The 19,719-nt window shown below is 62.5% G+C and overlaps 1 protein-coding gene across 1 annotated transcript; it reads left to right on the forward strand.

Moving 5' to 3' along the window:
• The first annotated feature begins 6,450 nt into the window (after positions 1-6,450).
• LOC309581679 (cAMP-dependent protein kinase inhibitor beta-like) lies at positions 6,451-19,143 on the forward strand. Its single transcript, XM_082296405.1, has 5 exons — positions 6,451-6,622; positions 16,018-16,151; positions 17,793-17,894; positions 18,156-18,307; positions 18,892-19,143. Exons 4-5 carry the CDS (start codon positions 18,163-18,165, stop codon positions 18,972-18,974), a joined length of 228 nt encoding a protein of 75 aa, XP_082152531.1. The 5' UTR covers positions 6,451-6,622; positions 16,018-16,151; positions 17,793-17,894; positions 18,156-18,162; the 3' UTR covers positions 18,975-19,143.
• Positions 19,144-19,719: the final 576 nt, after the last annotated feature.

The raw sequence follows: 19,719 nt of genomic DNA on the forward strand, positions 1-19,719 counted from the left end.
ACAGAGCGACGGGCAATTGCTTGGCCTTTAATTACAGCCAGTCAGGGTGTTCAGGGTCACGGGAGCCGGGATTCAGAGCCGGGGGAAATGAGGGGGACGAACACGTCAGGAATCTGCGGAACCTTCTGAGCCTGAGCTCCTTTGTTGTTCACCAGGACCCTCCCAGCCCAGAACATCTCAAATCCCAGAACCTTGGATAACAGAATGTTCTGAGCTGGACAGGATCCACAGGGATCATCAATCCCAGCTCCTGGCCCTGCCCAGACGCCCCAACAATCCCATCCTGCGCTCCCCTGGGAGCGGTGTCCCAGCGCTCCTGGAGCTCCTTGGGAATGTCACCATTCCCTGGGGCTCCTGTGAGCAGCCCAGCACAGGAGCCTGATGGAGCCCCAGAAAACCCTCTGAGCTTCCTGACGGGCTTCCCACGCTCTGGCATTGCTCCTGGGAGCCTCACTGAGCAACTGGGACCCTCTTCAAGGACCTTTGGCCAGTTTGAGATGTCTTAAAGGCCACTGGGGTGACCCAGAGCTGCCATGGCTGAGGGGCCGTCACCAAACCTATCCCCTCTTCTCCCCACAGCCTCTCCCTTCCAGGAGGGTGAAGGGCTGCGAGGGCAGGAAACGCTGTCCTTGAATCCTGGTTTATCCCGGGCTCGCAGGCACAGGGACGGGCTGGGAAAGCTGCGGCATTTCCCTGCTGAGCTCGGACAGATGCTGTTTTTCTTTCTCCTGGCAGTGCCCAGACGCCTGGCTGGTGATGGATGGTGGTGTCACAGCAGAGATTCTGTGCTGTCACAACTGCTGGCTCTCTCATGGGGTGGAAAATCTGGGGGGTTACTCCACTGTGAGCTGCATTTTTTTCCCCAAGGGTCTGAGCCACAGAGGTGGCGGCACAGGGAGGGAACCTGCAGGAGGAAGCAGCAGCGTGAGACCTTGCTCTGAAGGTGTCCTTGGTCCACCCGGCAGGAGGAGCTGGTTCTTCCCTTCCCTTCTGGGTGCTCCTGCTTGGATCCTCAGCCCAGCTCTGGATTTGAGCCCTTCAATTGTCTTTCATGGTGTCCAAAGTAACCCAAAGGCTCCAGCCTTCCTCCAAACTCCATCACGAGCCCCCCCGAGCCCCTCCACGCATTTCCCATGGATGTCCTGGTTGGCAGGACATCCCCCGTGCCAGCTGGATGCGCAGGACTCAGGGCAATGCCGTGGGGATGGCAAATTTGGGAGAGCTGCCCAAGGCACGTGAGGTTTTCGAGCCTCCCCATTTGCAGCCGTAGCGATTCTCCCTCGCGGAGAATGGCTAATGAGCCGTGGGGATCCAATTAGACTCCTCTGCTCGGCCTTTCACCTCGTTCTTGCCAGTTAAAACCAAAGAGAGAGAAAAAAAAACCCCAGCAACCCACAAGTGGCGGCGTGGAGACAATTAGATCAGTGTCTGCTTAATGAGTTCATGGCTCCGGCGGAAATGTCCCTCCTGGACAGGACAGGCAGGAGCCGAGCTGAGCCCGTCCCCGAGCCCCGTCGCCGCTTTGCAGAGCCTTTGTGGGGTGCCCATGAGCCCTCCACGGATTTGGGGCTTGCTCCCTGCACCCCGCGGCCTCCCAGAGCCGCTCGGCTGCTCTTTGCTCGGCCCAGCAGCCAGCCGGGCTTTCACACCGCGTTCTTCCAGGATCAGGGATCCTAACAAACTCCAGATGCTCCAGATGCGTGCAAGAACCCCAGAAAACCTCGGGATCGGAGCAGAACTGGCGCTCCAAGGCGGGGAGGAGCGACTGGGGGCATCAGCGCTCAGCTGCCCGGCGCTGAGGCACCACGGGGTGACAGATGCCACCAGCAGGGAGCTGGCGGTGCCCCCCGGAGCTGGCAGCCCCCCCGGGCCGGCGTGGCTGCTGCGGCGCTGCCGAGCCCCACGTGGCCGTGCCGAGCAGATTTTTGCTTGGCTGCCTGGGCTATATTTAGCCGCCTGTAAAAGGGGTTAGCGAGCAGCGCTGGAGCCAGTGGCACAGCTCAGAATGTCAACGTAAGAGCAGCCAGGGATAAAAAAAGCCCAGCCCGGGCTCTGGGAGCTTTGCACAAATCCCCGCGGCTGCGGGAGGTGGAGGCGGGCAGGGCTGCAGGCAGTGCCCGCATCCCCCGGTAGCACCGGGCCGTGGCCGCTCCCTGTCCGCCCACCTGGAGCTTTGGCAGGGTTTTGGGGCTGGTTTGCAGCATCCCTGCACTCAGCTGGGCAGTCGGGGGCTGAAATGTGGGGGGTTCGGTGAAATCCCCGAGTTCTGGGGGCGGCTGTGCCCCTCTGCGCACAGGGGACTGTGGCAGGCGGGAGGGACACCCGAGCTGGGAGGTGTTTGTGAGGCTCCACATCCCCACCCAGGCATCTGGAAGTTACTGGAGCGTGGAGAATAGATTTGAGCGCTTCTTTTTTTGCCCGTGAACACGTTTTTTTGGGATGCTGGCTTTCTGCTCGGGTAACTCCAGCACACCTTTCCTCCCAGCGCTCCCCTCGCTGCCCTGATCTGGCCCCTTGAAGCAAGAACTGGGCAAATCCCAGCACATCCCGGCCCTTCCCAGCACATCCCAGCTCTTTCCAAGCCTTCCCGTGCTGCTCTTTGCTGTCCTGACCTTGCCTGGGCTCTCTCCTGCCTGTGGCTGCTGCCCAGAAATGTGGGCTTCCAGCCAATATCAGAGCCCATGCACAGGCAAGGTGGTTTCCTGAACTAATTCCCAGAATCAATTTGCACCTTCTGCTGGTCCACTGGAGCAGGGGATGAATATTTTGGTGGCTGAGCCCCAAGAGAGGCACTTTGGGTCGTTCAATGCCCCTTTTTTCCACAGCTCCTGCCATGAACTGGCAGCAGGATGAGCCTCAGGCTGGGATCGCACCTGGCTGCGGGATCCACCTCACCTTTGGGTCAGGAAGGAGCTTCTGCTGCTGCAAAAACAGCAGCAAATCATCCCTTTGGTTGAAATTTTCCATTCCGCCGGGGACGGCGAGACTGCAGACGAGTTGCAAAGACCTGTGCAACTCGCTGCAGGTATTCCAGCTGCCCTGACAGCTCGGAATAGGGGATAAAACCAGGAAAAGCAGCTCGCGTGCTGTCCCCCTCCAGGGCAGGATGCTCTGGGCTGGGCACACGCCGCGGGGGGAAGATCTCCAAAAGCTCCCAGGTGTCCTGGGGGCAGATGGAGCTGCAGAATCCTGGTGCCCTGCGAAGGACGGGGCGGAGCGGCACACCGGGGTCCAGATGGCAGAGTCCTGGAGCACGGAGGATGCCCGGGAAGGGCACTGCTGCAGCACGGAGATGTCCAGACTCTCGGCTCAGCGTGACACTCCAGCCTGCCTGGTGACAAATCTCCTCCCTGGGAGCCGTTTGTTGGCATTTTCCCGCTGCTTTGAAATCCCCCAGGCGAGGAAACGCTCTCGCTGCCTGTGCCCCCCGGGATCTCACAGGCAGGAAGGTTTTCCCCGAGGGCCGAGCGCTTTTCCTGCGGATCCATCCCTCAGGATGCCACTCCATCACTCCAGGGCGGCCTCGAGGCCGTGTCCTGCTGGAGCTCATGGAAACTCCCAGCCCCAGCCAGGGAACAACCTGCAGGTCCCCAAACCCTGTGACCCACGTCCCGAAATAGCTCCTTAGCTGCGGCACTGACGCAGCCCCTGAGCTCAGGAATAACCTTCCCTGGGCGTCACCTGCGTCCCCAGCAGGGAAGCAGGGGCTCAACCGGGCTGGAAATCGGAAAGATGCATCTAAAAGTGGAACAGCAAAGGGCTGCTGTCCCCCAGCTGTGACTTTTAGCCCAGATCAGAGCCTGCAGTGCTGGGCAGGGGAGTGGAAAACAGCTCTGCTCCCTCCCTGCTGCCTCCACCCCAAAAACTGCCCCAGACCTGCGGCGGCTCGGGGGTCATTGGGGGATTTATTGGCCCTCCTGCCCCAGGGGATAAAGCAGCTGGGCAGCAGCACGAGGAGAATAAACCCTCCCAGACCCATTTTGTCCCAGTTCTGGATCCTGGCTTTTTAGGGGAAAATAGGATTTAGAGCAGGTGGCAGAGCAGGGAGTGGTCTGAGCCCATCCTCGCTGCCCTCACATCCCTGATGGGTCAACCAGGGACTCTCCCAAAGCTCTGGAGGGCACAAATGATGTATTTTAGGCCCTGCACCAGCAGAGAAGCTGATCCTGCTGGGAGCATCCTGGGAAGAGGATTCCAAGGTCTGCAGAGCCCCAGAGCAGGAGCTGAAGGAGCAGAGGAAGCTCAGAGCAGCCTTTGTCCCCACACTGGTGCAGCACCAGGAACCACGGCCCTGCCCCGGACCCGCTCCCAGTGGGGGCTGCCTGAGCAGGGAAGAAGTTTGGAATAATTTTCCCTTCCCAGCTGCTGTCCTGAACCCCTGGGGTTTGTACCCGAGTTCTGGGGCTCTGGGCTGCGGCTGCTCAGCACGCCCTGGCGGCTTGGGAGAGGTTTTTCCGTGTCAGCGCCGCACTGGTGGGATGTGGAGGGACTCCCACAGCTCTGCTGTGCCTCAGTTTCCCCAGCTCCCCCAGCCCAGCCATCCCCGAAGGATCCCGCTGGGAATTGTTGAGCCTTGGAGGAAACGGGGACGTGGTGTGGCTGCCCTTCCAGAGAGCATCCCCTGGGGCCGCCCGGGAGCTGGAGAAAGGGAGAACTCTCCAAGGTGCTCCGAATCACGCCGGGCTCCCCTCCTGTCCCTCCCCATCCCCACCGCACCCCGTCCCTCGCTCCCAGCCGTCCCCTCGGCCCGCGACAGCCGTGTCACATCCGACCGGGTGCCAGGCAGGATAAACATCGCCGCTGCTCGGCCCGAGACTGCTCCGGCGAGGGGAGACAGTCAAGGAGAAAGCGGAGCGTGAGGAGCTAAAAATAGCGGCTGGCGAAGGCTCCGCTCGCCGCCGGCCGCGCGGGAGCTGCCACTCGCCCGTCACCACGCGAGAGCGAGCGGCGGCACCAATGTCCCTCCCCCGGCTGCCGGGGACGGCGGCTGCAGCCCCTCCCGAGGTTTTGGGGTGCGGGGGTACCGGGGATGAGCAGCGGCCGTGTCCCCTGGCACGGCCGGGGCTGTCCCGCTGTGGGTGCGGGGGTGTCAGGGCAGCATCGCCCGTCCCGGGTCAGCAGCACCGGCTGTGCCTGGAGCAGCCACCGCGGTGTCCCCATGGCCCACGAGCTCCAGGGGAAGGGGCGGGATGGACGCCTTGGTCCAGGTGCCATCAGCAGGGAGAAGAGCTCGGCCAGAGCCAGGAATTTGGGAATTCCTGGGGGGAGCAGCGTCCCCGTGCAGGGATGGGGAGCAGGGACCCCGTCCCCCACGGGGGTCCCTCCCAAAAGCACAGCCCGCTCCCCCAGCCCTGGGCACAGCCCCTGCAGGACCAGGAGGGACAGTTTGGAGCCTCTCACCAGCCCCACACGGTTTCCCGGTTGCGGGGGCGCCGATGGAAGCCTTGGGAGGTGGTTACTGCTCCTGTGTGGAATTCCAGGCGATTCTAATTCCCCCTCTGCCTCCCCAGCTCGCTGCCCTGACCCAGCTCAGGGTGGGGGTGGGAACCCCCATCTCACACCCTCGGCGTTGGCCGTGTCCCCCCCTGAAGGTGACACCGGTGCCAGGCCAGGAGCAGCCGGTGGCATCCGCTCCGCGCCCGGGCTGTGCCCGGTGTCCTCCGGCGGGGACAGTCCCCGTGCAGGGCACAGCGCGGGGCTGTGCCGCGATCCGCTGGATTCGCCAGCCGCGTTCAGGGTCTCCCAGCCCCCCGCCCCCTCCCCCATCCACCACATCCCACGCAGGTGCAGCCACAGATTTTTTAATTCTCTTTTCCCCCCCCCCCCCAAAGATTTGGAGCCCGACATTGGTTTTGGCTGCACTAAATGGAGCTGTGCGGGCTGGGGGCAAATTGTCCTGGTGGGCGAGCAGAGCCCCCTCAGCCCACCCCCCCTGGGGGCCCGTGGGGCTCCTGCAGCCGGGGAGCGGAATCCAGAGGAAATTTGAGGGAAAATTCCCCATTTCCCCGAGCAGGGCTGGTGGCCACGCCGAGCCGGGAGCCCCCGCCCGGGCTGGGGGGTCCAAGCGGGGCAGAGTCACACAGAGCCGGGGGGAGATGGGACCGGGGGGACGTCGCAGCCCCCTCCTTGTGTCAGCGCGGGGGGAAGCGGGGACACAGAAGCCCGGGGGGGACCGAGGGGCGGCCCCTGCGGCGGGGGGAGCGGGGGGGCGGCGGGCGGGGCCGGCGCTGGGTCCCCCCCGCGCCGAGCGGGGGCCGGGCCGGGCGGGAGCGGCGGCGCTGGGCGGGCGGCGGCGGCGGCGGCTCGGCCCCGGGTGCCCCAGGGCCGCCTGGAGCCGGAGGCTTCCCCGCGGCTCCTGCCGAGCGCGGAGCATCCTTCCCTCCCCCGGCAGCCGGGCTGGGACCGGCACCGGCACCGGCAACACCATCGGCATCGGCACTGACAACGGAATCAGCATCGGCACCGGCATCACCCCCGGCACCGACATCTCCATCACCCCCGGCACCGACATCCCCACCACCCCCGGCACCGGCAGCAACGCCGGCATCGGCATCGGCTTCACCTTCGGTGTCACCATCACCACCGGCCTCGGCACCGGCACCGGGATCGCCGCTGGCACCAGGTGAGCGGCTGGCGGCTGCTGGGTGCGGGTGACGTGGTGGCACCGAGGCCCTGGGCCACCGCGGAGGGTGCCCTGCGCTCACCGGGGCGGGGGACCAGGTGCCCATCCCGCGGACTGGGTGCCCTGGGCACCTCCCTGGGAAGGCGGAGAGGCCGAGGGTCGGGGGCTGGCGGTGGCCTCGGGGGCAGATGGGGGGATGAAAGTTGGCAGCAGCTGCCGTGGGGTCTCTCTTGAGGGCTTGGGGTGTCTGTGCCCACCCCCCCAGGAGCAGGGGGCTGCGGGGAGGATTTGGGGGAGCAGCGCTCAGGCACCGAGCGAGGCTCGTCTGTCTCAGGGTGGGCACTTCAGATCAACCCCCGTGGTGGCACCTCTGTCACACCCCGGCACCCACCCCCTGCCTGTCCCGGGTCACCAGTGCCCCCTCCACCTTTCCCCCTGCCCTGTCCTCCTCTCAGCTACCACGACACTTCTCCCCCACCCCCAGCTCCAGCCCTCAGCTTCCCGGATTGGAGCTTCCCGGATGATTTGGGCCCGGGGAGCTGCGGGGGTCTCCAGGCACGGAGAGCCCGCCAGGGCTGAGCACCCCCCGGGCAGGGGACACTCCTCTGGTGCTCCCTCCCGGGACGAAAGGGCTTCCCCCAGGGACAGCCCCTCCTCCCCGCCTTCAGGGCATCATTTTGGCAGGTTGCCCCTGCAGATGCTTGGATCGGGTCCCTTTGGTCCCCGGAGCTGGCTGCTGTCCCCTGGCTGGGTGGCAGTGCCACCGAGGAGGTGGCAGAGGCAGGACGGCCCGTGCTCACCCCGAATGCTCCCAGCCCATGACCTTGGGGTGTCCACCAAGGGACACCTCAGTCCTCGCTGTCACAGACGGGCACGGCCCTGCCGCTGTCCCCCTGTCCCCACCCTTCACCTGCTCAGCGCCATCTCCCCCCAAAAAGCGGGAGGTCGGGAAGGGGGAAGGTGGTGGCACAGCCAGATTCTCACTTCTTTCAATTGAGGGAATCCCAGCATTTCTGCCCGGACTGGGATGCTGGGAGGCAGAGTGGGGGTGCTCTGGGGGTGCTCTGAGGGTTTGGCTGTAGGAGGAGTCCTTGGGGTTCAGCTCCTTGGGCAGCTGAGGAGCTCTGACACCCATTCCTGACCTGGCCAGGGTGCTCTGGGCCCTGGGGAGACCTGGCACCATGAACAGGATGGGGACCCAGCCCTGCTCTGCCCTTGGCCCCTGGGCCAGGCAATTCCAGCCTCTGGCTCAGCCCTGGGCTGTTGGATCTGCTTCTGCTCCATCACGGATTTCCAGCCGTGCCTCTGATCCCAGGGTGCCTGCCCAGATTTCTTCCCTCCTTGGCTTTTGGTCCCTTCCCTGCCAGCTTCCCCGGGGCCGGGGGTTTTGTCACAGGGAGGTGGTGACAGCCACCACGCTGGACAATCCTGCTGGTGCTCCCATCCTTGGTGCAGGGACGGAGGAAAACATCTGTATCACCTCCGTGCAAGGCCTCGCCGCAGGGTGGGGGGGTTCTGCCTCAGAGCTGGGTGTCCTGGAAGTTTTCCACCTCCCTCCTTGGCTGAGCTGAGTGGGAAGGAGGGGAGCCGCCGGCACCCAGGGGCCCGGGGGAGCACATTCCCAGGGCTCCCCGGGGAGCTGCCTCTGCTCCCTGGAATTCTAGGTGCCTGCACTCATCCCAGTGCTCTGGCAGGGCTGGCAGCCTCCTCCATTCCCAGCTGGACCAGGGTCCTCTCCAGGTGCCACCAGTGGCTGGTGGAGGAGAAGGACGCTGTGCTGGGAGGTGAGGGTCCCGCGGCGCACGAGCTGCGGTGTCCCCCAGCCCGTGGCATCCCGGCGTGGCACAGCCTGGGAAGGGCTTGGTGGCACCCAGCTGGCACCCTGTGACAGCCCACAGCCCTCACCGCGGCTCCCTGGGTTTCCCCTGGCACCAATCCCTGTGCCACCCACGGCTCCACAGCCGGGAGAACCGAGGGTGTCCCCGGCCCCATCCCCGGCTGGTGCCCGCCGGCTCCACCCGGGATGCTCCGGCTGGAGCAGAGGATGAAAACCCTTTGGGGAGGAGGGAGCCTGAACCTGGCGAGGAATGGAAGCGCTGTGGGTGTGGGTGACACGTTTATTATGCAAAATTACCCGGTTTTATTATGCGAAATTACAGTTTGTGGTGTGTCGGAGCGGGGAACTGAGGGTTCTGCTGGGAGCTCCATTACCCGGGGCTCGATCACCCTAATTACCCTCATTAGATCCCCTCCTTCCCCACGGAGACGTGGAGCTCCTGTTGCCTCCGCTGGCTCCCGGAGCAGGGCTGGGTTCTCCTGGTCCCTCTCCGAGGGTTGCGGGCGGTTTCCATCCCCCTCATCCCAAAGCGGCCGCTGCGTTTCCCCCTTGGATTCCAAAAGCACCCGGATACAGCCAATGGGATTGAGGAGCGTGGGGAAGTGGGGCTCACCCAGCACCTTTGTAGAGTCCCTGATGGGCACCCAAACCCCCCCAGGAGAAATTCCTGTGCTCCTCCCACCACAACTGATTGCCTTTAATTGGTTAATTAAAGGGAATGAACTGATGGGGGTGGGGGCTGGAATAGGAATAGCTCTGGAATAGGTCACAGCCCACAGGCTGGCAAAGGCCTGGGAGTGGCTGGAGCAGCTTCCAGCGCTTCCTGGGATGTGGTGGGGTCCATCCGTCCGTCCGTCCGTCCATCCATCCTTCCTTCCTTCCTTCCTTCCTTCCTTCCTTCCTTCCTTCCTTCCTTCCTTCCTTCCTTCCTTCCTTCCTTCCTTCCTTCCCTTCCTTCCTTCCCTTCCTTCCTTCCTTCCTTCCGTCCTTCCTTCCTTCCTTCCTTCCTTCCTTCCTCCCTTCCTCTCTTCCTTCCTCCCTTCCTCTCCTCCTTCCTTCCTCTCTTCCTTCCCCCTGCTGGTGCTGAGCTGGGTCCCGGGGCTGTCCCCTCCCCTGGCACTGGGAAGAACAGAGCTGCCACCTCTGCCAACCCTTGGGATTTGCCATGTTCCCACAGGGAATAGCCATGGCTGGAATACTGCTGGTGGTTTCTGGGTGCTTTTCATGTCCCTGGTGCTGCAGAGGGGCCCTTCCTGATGTCCCGGAGCTGCTCCCACTCCCGTGCTTTGCCCAGCCAGGGAACTGTTCCCTTCCCCAGGGATGCCCTCCTGCCAAGCAGCTCCACCCCTGCCAGCAGCAGCATTCCCAGAGCCCCGAGTGCCTCCTGTCAGAGGGATCTCTCCCCTCCCAGCCTCCAGGGAGCAGGAATCCTGCTCCACGCGATGGGAAAAGCCAGAAACCCTTGTTATGAGCACAAAGTGATGGAAACATTCCCCAGGGGAGAACTGGGATCCCAGGGGAGAGCAGGAGGGATGGGAAGCAGTGACATGTGCTGGGCTGGGAGCCCCAGAGGATGGGGAAGAGGAGCTGGCATTTGGCCCTTCCCTCTCTGGGCACCACGGGCGGCACAGCTGAGGTTATCCAGGTTTTCCGTGCCCTCTCCTGGAGGTTTGGGATGCAGGACGAAGCCCTGCAGTGTCAGCCCATGTCCTTGTGCCTCTGCCCGCTGAGCCTTTGGGGCTTTGCTCTCTAATTAGAGCAGCTCAGGCTTGTCCAGGGCTGGAATCCGGGTGGCCCAGAGGGAATCGCATCCCGATTTGCCCGGTGCTCCCGGCATCTTTCCAGGATGCCCCGTGTGCTGCTCCCAGAGGAAAAACGCCTCCGTTTTATCCCGGTGTGGACTCGGAGGAGATGCTGAGCTCAGCAGGGCTGTGCCAGGATTAAACTGCTGAGTCCTCGGGAGCGCTTTTTCCTGGCCCAATCCAGGCCTGTGGGATCCAGAGGGGATTTTCTCTGGGGTCACCACCCTTTGGGGGAGCCAAGTCCTGGTGTGGGATGTGGTGTGAGCAGCTGCAGGGCTGGAAGCACCTGGATTTGCGTTGGCAGAATTTGGGTTTGCTCAGGAAAATTTAGGATTGGGATGTCAGGGAGCACAAGAGCCGGATTCACTCCCAGCCCAGAGCAGGACTCGCTCTGGTTTGTGTTCCCAGCGTTAGAAACCAAAGGGCCAGTTCGTACGAACAGCCTGAAATGCCTTCTGGAGAGACTCAGGTTGGATTTCAGGATTTTTCCTGGGTTTTGTGGGATATCAAACACGGCTGAACTCTGCCATCATCCCCCCGACTGCCGGAGAAATACCAGAGCCTCTGCTTCTCCCGGCGGCTCCATTCCGTGGATGTCAGCAGCAAACCCCTCCTCCCGCGCTTGTCTCCCAGCTGGAAGCCGGGAATTACAGGGAATGGAGATTACCAGTGTCCCATTTCAGAGCCCTTCCTTCTCCTGGCCTTGAACAGAAATTTAGGTCCCTGTATCCCACAAGCCCAGCTGAGCCCGTGAAGGGAAGGGTTTGTGCTCCGCCTAGGCCGGTCTTAGCTGGGACACAGCTCAGGTTTTGTGTGGGAAAAAAAATCCAAGTCCTACAGCTGGAGGAAAAAAAAATCCTAAAAAAAAACCCCAAGTCATAAAATTCCAGACTGGTTTGGGTTGGAAAGGACCTTAAATCCCACCCAGCTCCACCCCTGCCATGGCAGGGACACCTCCCACTGTGCCAGGCTGCTCCAGCCCCAATGTCCAGCCTGGCCTTGGGCACTGCCAGGGATCCAGGGGCAGCCACGGCTGCTCCAGGCAGTGAGACCCTGAAGTGTGTGAGAGGAAGCAGAGGATGAAGGCTGATCTTTAAAAGGATCCCTGGAATCCAGGGAGAGGTCTGGGTGGGATAATTCAGGATCGGGGTACGAGCAGGGGTGGGACTGAGCCTAAAGCTGGTCCTGCCCATGTGAAGGGCAGCGATGGGGACCAGGCAGGGAGAAGGGAAAGGGGTGGGAGGATGGTGGAGGGGATGAAGAGACACTTCAGCATTCCCCAAATCCATGGATGAGGCAATCCAGGCACAAGCGGGAGCAGTGGAGAAGAGGGAACGTTGGTCTGGCTGTGAGGATGAGTGTGCAGGAGCAGGAGGAAGTCAGAGCTCAAGGCAGGACACAACGGGAAGGGGCTCAGAGAGCGACGGGAATTCCTCTGGAAGTGCGTTATCCTAACGAGGAGCATCTGCTGCTCCACGGAGAGGGAAGGAGTGGGAGCCACGTGTCCGATGCCTTTGGGATATGGGGTTTGCTGGGAAGGGAATCACAAGGAAGAGCCAATCCTGCAGCTCCCGGGGTGTGCTGGAGCTTCTCAGGCTGGGCCCGAGCTTTGGGGAGCTGCCAGTGCCACCTCAGCTTCGAAATCCCACCAGGACAATTCCTCAGAGTTTTGGGAAAGAGCTGAGGCCACGCAGGAGGAGGAGCCAGGGGAAAATTGGGGAAAAACCAGTGCGAGACTTTGCTGGTGCTCCCAGAAGGATCCAGGATCCCTGCACCGCTTCACTCCACACCATCACTCCAAAGGTGCCCGGCAGGATCCGAGCCGGCCCGAATTCCTGCCTGGCCCACCTGGAATCCTGGGGATTTAGGGATAAAAGTGCCAGGCCATGGTTGGAGAGGTTCTGCTGCTGAGGGCAGGCAAGGGGAAGTGCTGGAATCCCACGGGAATGGGTTCTGGAATCTGCATCCCTGCCAGGAGGGATCATCCTCTCCAGACACCTCCTCGTGCGCAGCAAAACCTGTTCCCAAAGTCATTCTGCACTTCCACGTTCAATATTCCTGCACCAGCCACACCCCTGCGGCCTTCTCCCCCTTTCCCAGGCAGCGATGAGTTCGGGATAATGTTTATCCCCATCCTTCCCTCTCACCGGGATCCTGGAGCCGTCCCGGGGCAGGTGGCAGAGCCCATCCCCACCCGGCTCAGCATTCCCAGGGCTCCAGCACGGGAGTGCTGCTGCCTGCAGCCGCTTCCCTGGAGAGGAACCTGCCGGGACCGAACCTGCCGGGATCGAACCTGCCGGGACCGAACCTGCCGGGATCAAACCTCCTGGGACCGAACCTGCCGGGATCAAACCTGCCGGGACCGAACCTGCCGGGATCGAACCTGCCGGGACCGAACCTGCTGCCTCCCCGGAGAGCTCCCCGCTCTCCGGATTCCATCCTGTGTTTAATTATTGCCATCTGCCGTTCCCGGCTCCAGGGGCTGCTCGGGCTGTCTGGTGGCTGTCGGGCTCTGGTTAACCCAGCCCCGCTGGATTTCGCTCCCCTGTGGGGTCCTGGCTCATTTTCCGGGATGATGCTCCCGTTCCCTTCTGATCTGGGGCAGCTCTTTCCTTCCCATTTCACTCAATTTTACAGTTTCATCTCGCTAAGTCCTTCCCGTTTTTCAGCGTGTTCATCAGCGTTGAGGGGTTGCTGGGGGATTTTCAGGGCGTTTGTTGCGGGCTGCAGCATTCCCAGCACAGATCCCATAAAATGTTGAATTAAACAAGCAGGAGGAACCCCCAAAATGGAGAAAGCCAAGAGCATCAAATGCCCCAAAACCCCTTTGAGAGGAGCTCGTGACCACCAACCACTCAGAAGCTGAAGAATGTGGTTAAATGGGATCCTCAGCATCCCTGTAAACACCACCTGGGTCCTGAATTCCTGCAGCATTCCTGGTTTGTTGGCCCTGGCAGGGGGAATGTGTTTGGCAAAGCTGTGGTGTGGCCGTGGTGGTCCCCAGGCTCCAGGTGCTCTTTGGGGTCCCTGCCACCCCCAGCACCCCAAAGAGTTGTGCTAGAGGGGCCATCCCAGTGCTGAGGGGATTCATGGATGTGCCCACGGATGTGTTTGACCCTGAGCTGGGTTTCTTGGACTGCTTCATGCCCAGGGTGGGTCACACCCCCTGTTCACACCTTCCTTCCCTCCTTCAGGGCTCTGCTGCTCCCGGGGAGCCTGACCAAGGAGCACATCCCTGTCCATCTCCTCCCTCCGCCTCTCCCAGCACCTTCCCTGCCGCCCATCTCCAGCAGGATTAAGGTTTATTTCTGCCCTTCCCTCCTCTATCCCATTAGGGGCATTAAGGCAGGAGCCAGGGGCCCTGAGGACCTTCCATGTGACTCCAGGAGCTTTTTTAGGCTGCGACCAGGTTAAGCCACAGAAACTGTCCCTGCTTACAGGGGGAAATCCCCGCTCACCGCGTTTATCCAGCGGGATTTGTCCCGTTCGGGTTGGATTTGCCTGTGGGACCGGGAGGACGTGGCACGGAGCAGGTGTTGGTGGCTTGGCCATTGTCCCCGGGGCGCAGGGACAGCCCGATGGGCTCCTGGGACAGCGACGGGACAGCTCAGGGTGCTGACAACCCCCAGGTTTGGGTCCCCAGCCAGCAGCAGGGTCCTGATCCCTGATGTGGCAGGATCCAAGCCCATCCCCGCATCCCTGGGAGCGTTTTGCTGTGGGAAGGACACGGGCAGGATCCAGCAGGTCCTGGAGGATGATTTTTCCTGGTTCTCCAGCGCTGGAGGCAGCGGGAGCCGCTGGGGCTGTCAGGAAGGAGCTTTGATCCGGCCTGCGGGGCTCTGGCTCCGCTGGGATGTGCAGGGAATCTGTGTGTGAGTGTGTGTGTGTGTGAGCGTGGGATCAGGGATCCACAGGGATCCACAGGGATCCACAGAATCCTTTCGCTTGGAAAAACCATCCGAGATCAGAGCCCAACCATTCCCTCAGCCACCAACCCACGTCCCCAAGCGCCACATCCCCATGGCTGTGAAATCCCCCAGGACTGGTGGCTCCGAGGGCTGGAGAGCCCTTTCCATGCGGGATTTCTGCCTGAAATCCGCGGAACCCCCTGGCACGCGTGTGCTCACAGCATCACACACAGGTGCGTGTTCCCGAGCAGCCCCGGGGACGCGGTGGGACACCCAGAGGGTGCCACGCGTGTCCCTGTGCCAGGCTCGGGGCTCCCCCGGGTGCTGCCGTGGCACAGGCGGTGCCAGGTGAGGGACGGGACCGTGAGCGGAGTGAGGACAAACTCTGGGACAAGGAGGTGACACGGCCGCGGCAGCGGGAGTCGGGAAGAGCCACTGGTGCAGACACGGTGCCAGGGGGTGTCACACGGTGCCAGGGGGTGTCACACGGTGCCAGGGGGTGTCACACGGTGACAGGGGGTGTCACACAGGTGTGTCAGGGAATGTCACACGTGCACACACGCAGAGACGGGGGTGTCACACAGGCACACAGGTGTGGCAGGGAGTGTCACAAATGCACGCACATGTGGCACTCAGGGAGTGTCACACACCCACACCTGTACAGTCAAGTGGAACGGCCCAACCAGAGGTGACACACACAAACACACACGTGACAATGCACACGTGTGACAATGACAGTGCACACACACCCGTGTGACAGTGACAATGCACACACAGATGTGACAATGCACACCCGTGTGACAGTGACAATGCACACACACAGATGTGACAATGCACACCCGTGTGACAGTGACAATGCACACACAGATGTGACAATGCACACCCGTGTGACAGTGACAATGCACACACACAGATGTGACAGTGACAATGCACACACACACAGATGTGACAGTGACAATGCACACACGTCTGACAGTGACAATGCACACACCCGTGTGACAGTGACAATGCACACACACCCGTGTGACAGTGACAATGCACACACACACCTGTGACAATGACAATGCACACACACAGATGTCAGTGACAATGAACACACACCCGTGTGACAGTGACAATGCACACACAGAAGTGACAATGCACACACATGTGACAGTGACAATGCACACCCGTGTGACAGTGACAATGCACACACACAGATGTGACAGTGACAATGCACACACCCGTGTGACAGTGACAATGCACACCCGTGTGACAGTGACAATGCACACACACAGATGTGACAGTGACAATGCACACACCCGTGTGACAGTGACAATGCACACACACAGATGTGACAGTGACAATGCACACACCCGTGTGACAGTGACAATGCACACCCGTGTGACAGTGACAATGCACACACACAGATGTGACAGTGACAATGCACACACCCGTGTGACAGTGACAATGCACACCCGTGTGACAGTGACAATGCACACACACAGATGTGACAGTGACAATGCACACACCCGTGTGACAGTGACAATGCACACACCCGTGTGACAGTGACAATGCACACACACAGATGTGACAGTGACAATGCACACCCGTGTGACAGTGACAATGCACACACACCTGTGCCGGAGCAGTGCCGGCGGCTCCAGAGGGCCGCGGCCGTGCAGGTGTGCAGGGAACCTTTGTCACCGTCCCCGCCCTTGTCACCCCCGGCCCCGCCCATGCCTCAGTTTCCCCCCGAGCAGCCCCCGGGTCCTGCCCCTCACGGCACAGCCACCCCAGCACTGATCACTAATTAACTAATCACTGATCACCTCCCGGTTAATCATTTATTTCTCCCCCTCCCCGCAGCCGCGGTCACCCCTCCCATGCACACGGCACCTGCGCCCAAGGACCTTGGCTCGTCCTCCCTGCAGTGATTCCCAGCAGGAATTCCCAGTGACTGCCAGCAGCCATTCCCAGCAGGGATTCCCAGTGGGACACCGGTGAGTTCACACCCCCACTGTCACCAGCTTGGGACACTGGTCCCAGCACTGCCACCGGCATCTGGCCTGGAGGGGACGGGGCTGCTGGGGTGGTGCTGTGGGGTCCCTGCGCCCTGTGAGGGGGTGGAGGGCATTTGGGAGGGTGGAGGGCACCTCTGTCCCTGGCAGGTCCTGTGCCACCCCTGTGCCACCCCTGTGCCACTCCCACCTCCCACGGCAAAAGCCTGAAGTGTTTCCAGAGCTGAGCAAACACCTCGGGAAGGTCCCAGCAGCGCCAGCACCAGGATGGCCCCGCGCCGGTGGGATTTTCCTGATTCCAGAGCTTTCCCAGAAGAGCCCCCACACCCACCCAGGGCACCCCAGCATTGCTGCTGCGTGCCTGGCACAGCAAGAGCCAAGGGACACGGCGATGTCCCCCGGCTGGGCACTCCACGCCCTTGTTCTCTGGCACTGCTGGCTAAGGCTCCCTCCCTGTCACCTCTGCACCCCATCCCTGCTCTCCATCCATCCATCCATCCATCCATCCATCCATCCATCCACTGTCCATCCATCCATCCATCCATCCCTCCACTGTCCATCCATCCATCCATCCACTGTCCATCCATCCCTCCCTCCTCCCCTCCATCCATCCGTCCATCCCTCCATCCATCCATCCCTCCATCCATCCATCCCTCCCTCCCTCCATCCATCCCTCCATCCATCCCTCCCTCCATCCATCCATCCCTCCCTCCCTCCATCCATCCATCCCTCCATCCATCCATCCCTCCCTCCATCCATCCATCCCTCCATCCATCCCTCCCTCCATCCATCCATCCCTCCCTCCATCCATCCATCCATCCATCCATCCATCCATCCCTCCATCCATCCCTCCCTCCCTCCATCCATCCATCCCTCCCTCCATCCATCCATCCATCCCTCCATCCATCCATCCCTCCATCCATCCATCCATCCATCCATCCATCCATCCCTCCATCCATCCATCCGTCCATCCATCCATCCATCCATCCCTCCATCCCTCCCTCCATCCATCCATCCATCCATCCCTCCATCCATCCCTCCCTCCATCATCCATCCCTCCATCCATCCATCCCTCCCTCCCTCCATCCATCCCTCCCTCCATCCATCCATCCCTCCCTCCATCCATCCATCCATCCCTCCATCCATCCATCCCTCCATCCATCCATCCATCCGTCCATCCATCCATCCCTCCATCCATCCATCCATCCATCCATCCATCCCTCCATCCATCCCTCCCTCCATCATCCCTCCCTCCATCCATCCATCCCTCCATCCATCCCTCCATCCATCCCTCCATCCATCCCTCCATCCATCCATCCATCCATCCATCCATCCATCCATCCCTCCATCCGTCCATCCACTGTCCATCCCTCCATCCATCCATCCATCCATCCATCCATCCATCCATCCATCCATCCATCCCTGCTCCCCCTCCTGCATCCCACCAGGAACGAGGGATCCCCGCCTGTCCCAGCCCGGCTCAGAGCAGCCCCCAGGGTGGGGGTGCTGTGGGTGCTCCCATGGGGACACAGCTCTGTCCCCCGCTCCCAGACTCGTTCCCTGCTCCCTTTTCCCCTCCTTGCCCCCTGCCCCACTGGTGACCCCCTGCTCTGCTTCCCTCAGGTCAGAGCCAGAGGGGACCCAGCCGGGACTGATCCCTGTCCCCCGTGGTGCCCACCCGGGCACGGGGCAGACGCGGTGCCAGGCCAGGCTGGAGGGTGCCCGGTAAGGCTGCCCGGGGTGGGGGTGCTGGTGGGACCCCCGGGGACCCCCTTCCTCCACGCTGCAGTGACCGACGGAGATCAGAGCACCCAAAGGTGCCAGGGTGGGGGTGGCGAGTGAGCAGGGTGGCCTCGCCTTTGCCCCCGAGGGAGCAGAGGGGGTGCGGGGGGGAGCAGAGGGCACCAGAGCGCCCAGCCCAGAGCAGAGCCGGGTCCCGTCCGCTCCCTGTGCCCCGGGGCTGACAGAGGGGACATCTCTCCCCAGGGTTAGCATGACCGAGGTGGAACCCGTGCTGGACTTCGCATCCTCGGGCAGGACGGGCCGGCGCAATGCCCTGCCCGACATCCTGGGCTCGCCCGCCGGCGTCAGCCCCGCGGACCTGCCCCTCAAACTGGCCGAGATGTCCCTGAGCGCAGGTGGGTGACCAGGAGGAGGAGGAGGATGTGGGGTGGGCAGGGACGGCGATTCCCGTGTTCATCCCATGCTTTGGGCCCCTCAGGATGAGAAGGACATGGAGAGGCTGGAGCAAGTCCAGGGAAGGGAACGGAGCTGGGAAGGGGCTGGAGAATTCCTGAGGGAGCTGGGAAAGGGGCTCAGGCTGGAGCAAAGGAGGCTCAGGGGGGCCCTTGTGGCTCTGCACAAGTCCCTGACAGGAGGGGGCAGCCGGGGGGGTCGGGCTCTGCTGGCAGGGAACAGGGACAGGAGGAGAGGGAACGGCCTCAGGCTGGGCCAGGGGAGGGGCAGGATGGATATTGGGGAACAGTTCTCCATGGAAAGGGTGCTCAGGGATTGGAATTGCCCAGGGAGGTTTGGAGTGCCCAGCCCTGGAGGTGTCCAAGGGAGGCCTGGACGTGGCACTCAGGGCTCTGGGCTGGGGACAACGCGGACATCGGGCACAGGTTGGCCGCAATGCTCTCGGAGCTCTTTTCCAACCTCAACGATTCCGTGATTCCATGCTCTGACCCCATCCCATGACCCTCTCCCCTCTCTCTCCCGGCAGGCAGTGCCCAGGACATGCAGTCGCCCTCAGCGGAGGTGCCCCCTCCGCAGCCCCCCAGCCCCGAGCTGAAGGACACGTCCTAACCCCGCCCGGGGGGGACATTTGTGACCGGCGGAGGAAGGGGGAGGCTGTGGAGCACCAGCCCAGCTTTCCTGGCCCAGCCGGAGTCCGCTGGGATTTCCTCGGTGCTGCCGCAGCGAGACCCTGGAGCGTCCCCCCGGCCATGGGGGAGCAGCGCGTGGCGGGGACGTGGCGGGGACATGGAGGGGACCTGCCGTGACCCAGGGGCGATTCCCACCCACGCCCTGGGCCAGGACTCGGGGGGGGTGGGAATATTTTTGCCTCCCCGGGGGGAGGAATATTTTTCTTCTGGGGCATTTGGCGGAGCCGAGCGCGGGGGGGGCCCGGGGGGACCCTCCTGGCCGCAGGAGCAGCCACGGGTGTTTCTTGCTGAGTGTGGTGTTCACTGTGATGTTTTTGGGTACCACCTCGTCTCCTGGCCTTTCTTCTGCGCGACGCAGGAGCCATTCCCAAGTTTTGGGGCGGTGGGGAAACACAATCCGAGAGCCTCCCAGCCCTTAAGCAAAGTCCCCGGGTTGCCAGGGGATCCCACTGAGGAGCAGAGCACCCCAGGGTGGTCCCCGCTCCGGGAGATGGGGGATGCTGGTGGTTTTGGGGAGTGGTGTGCGATGCTGTTCGGGGCACCCCCAGCCCCCGAGCCAGGTCACCCTTGTCCCCACGCCGGATCCTCTCCCGCGGCCCCGGGGTCTGGGGTAGCAACGGGGCCAGCCGGGTCCTGCGGCGCTTGGGGACGCGGGCGGCACGGAG

The sequence above is a fragment of the Coloeus monedula genome (genome assembly GCF_965178545.1).
Source record: "Coloeus monedula genome assembly, chromosome: 24".
Taxonomy (NCBI): Eukaryota; Metazoa; Chordata; class Aves; order Passeriformes; family Corvidae; genus Coloeus; species Coloeus monedula.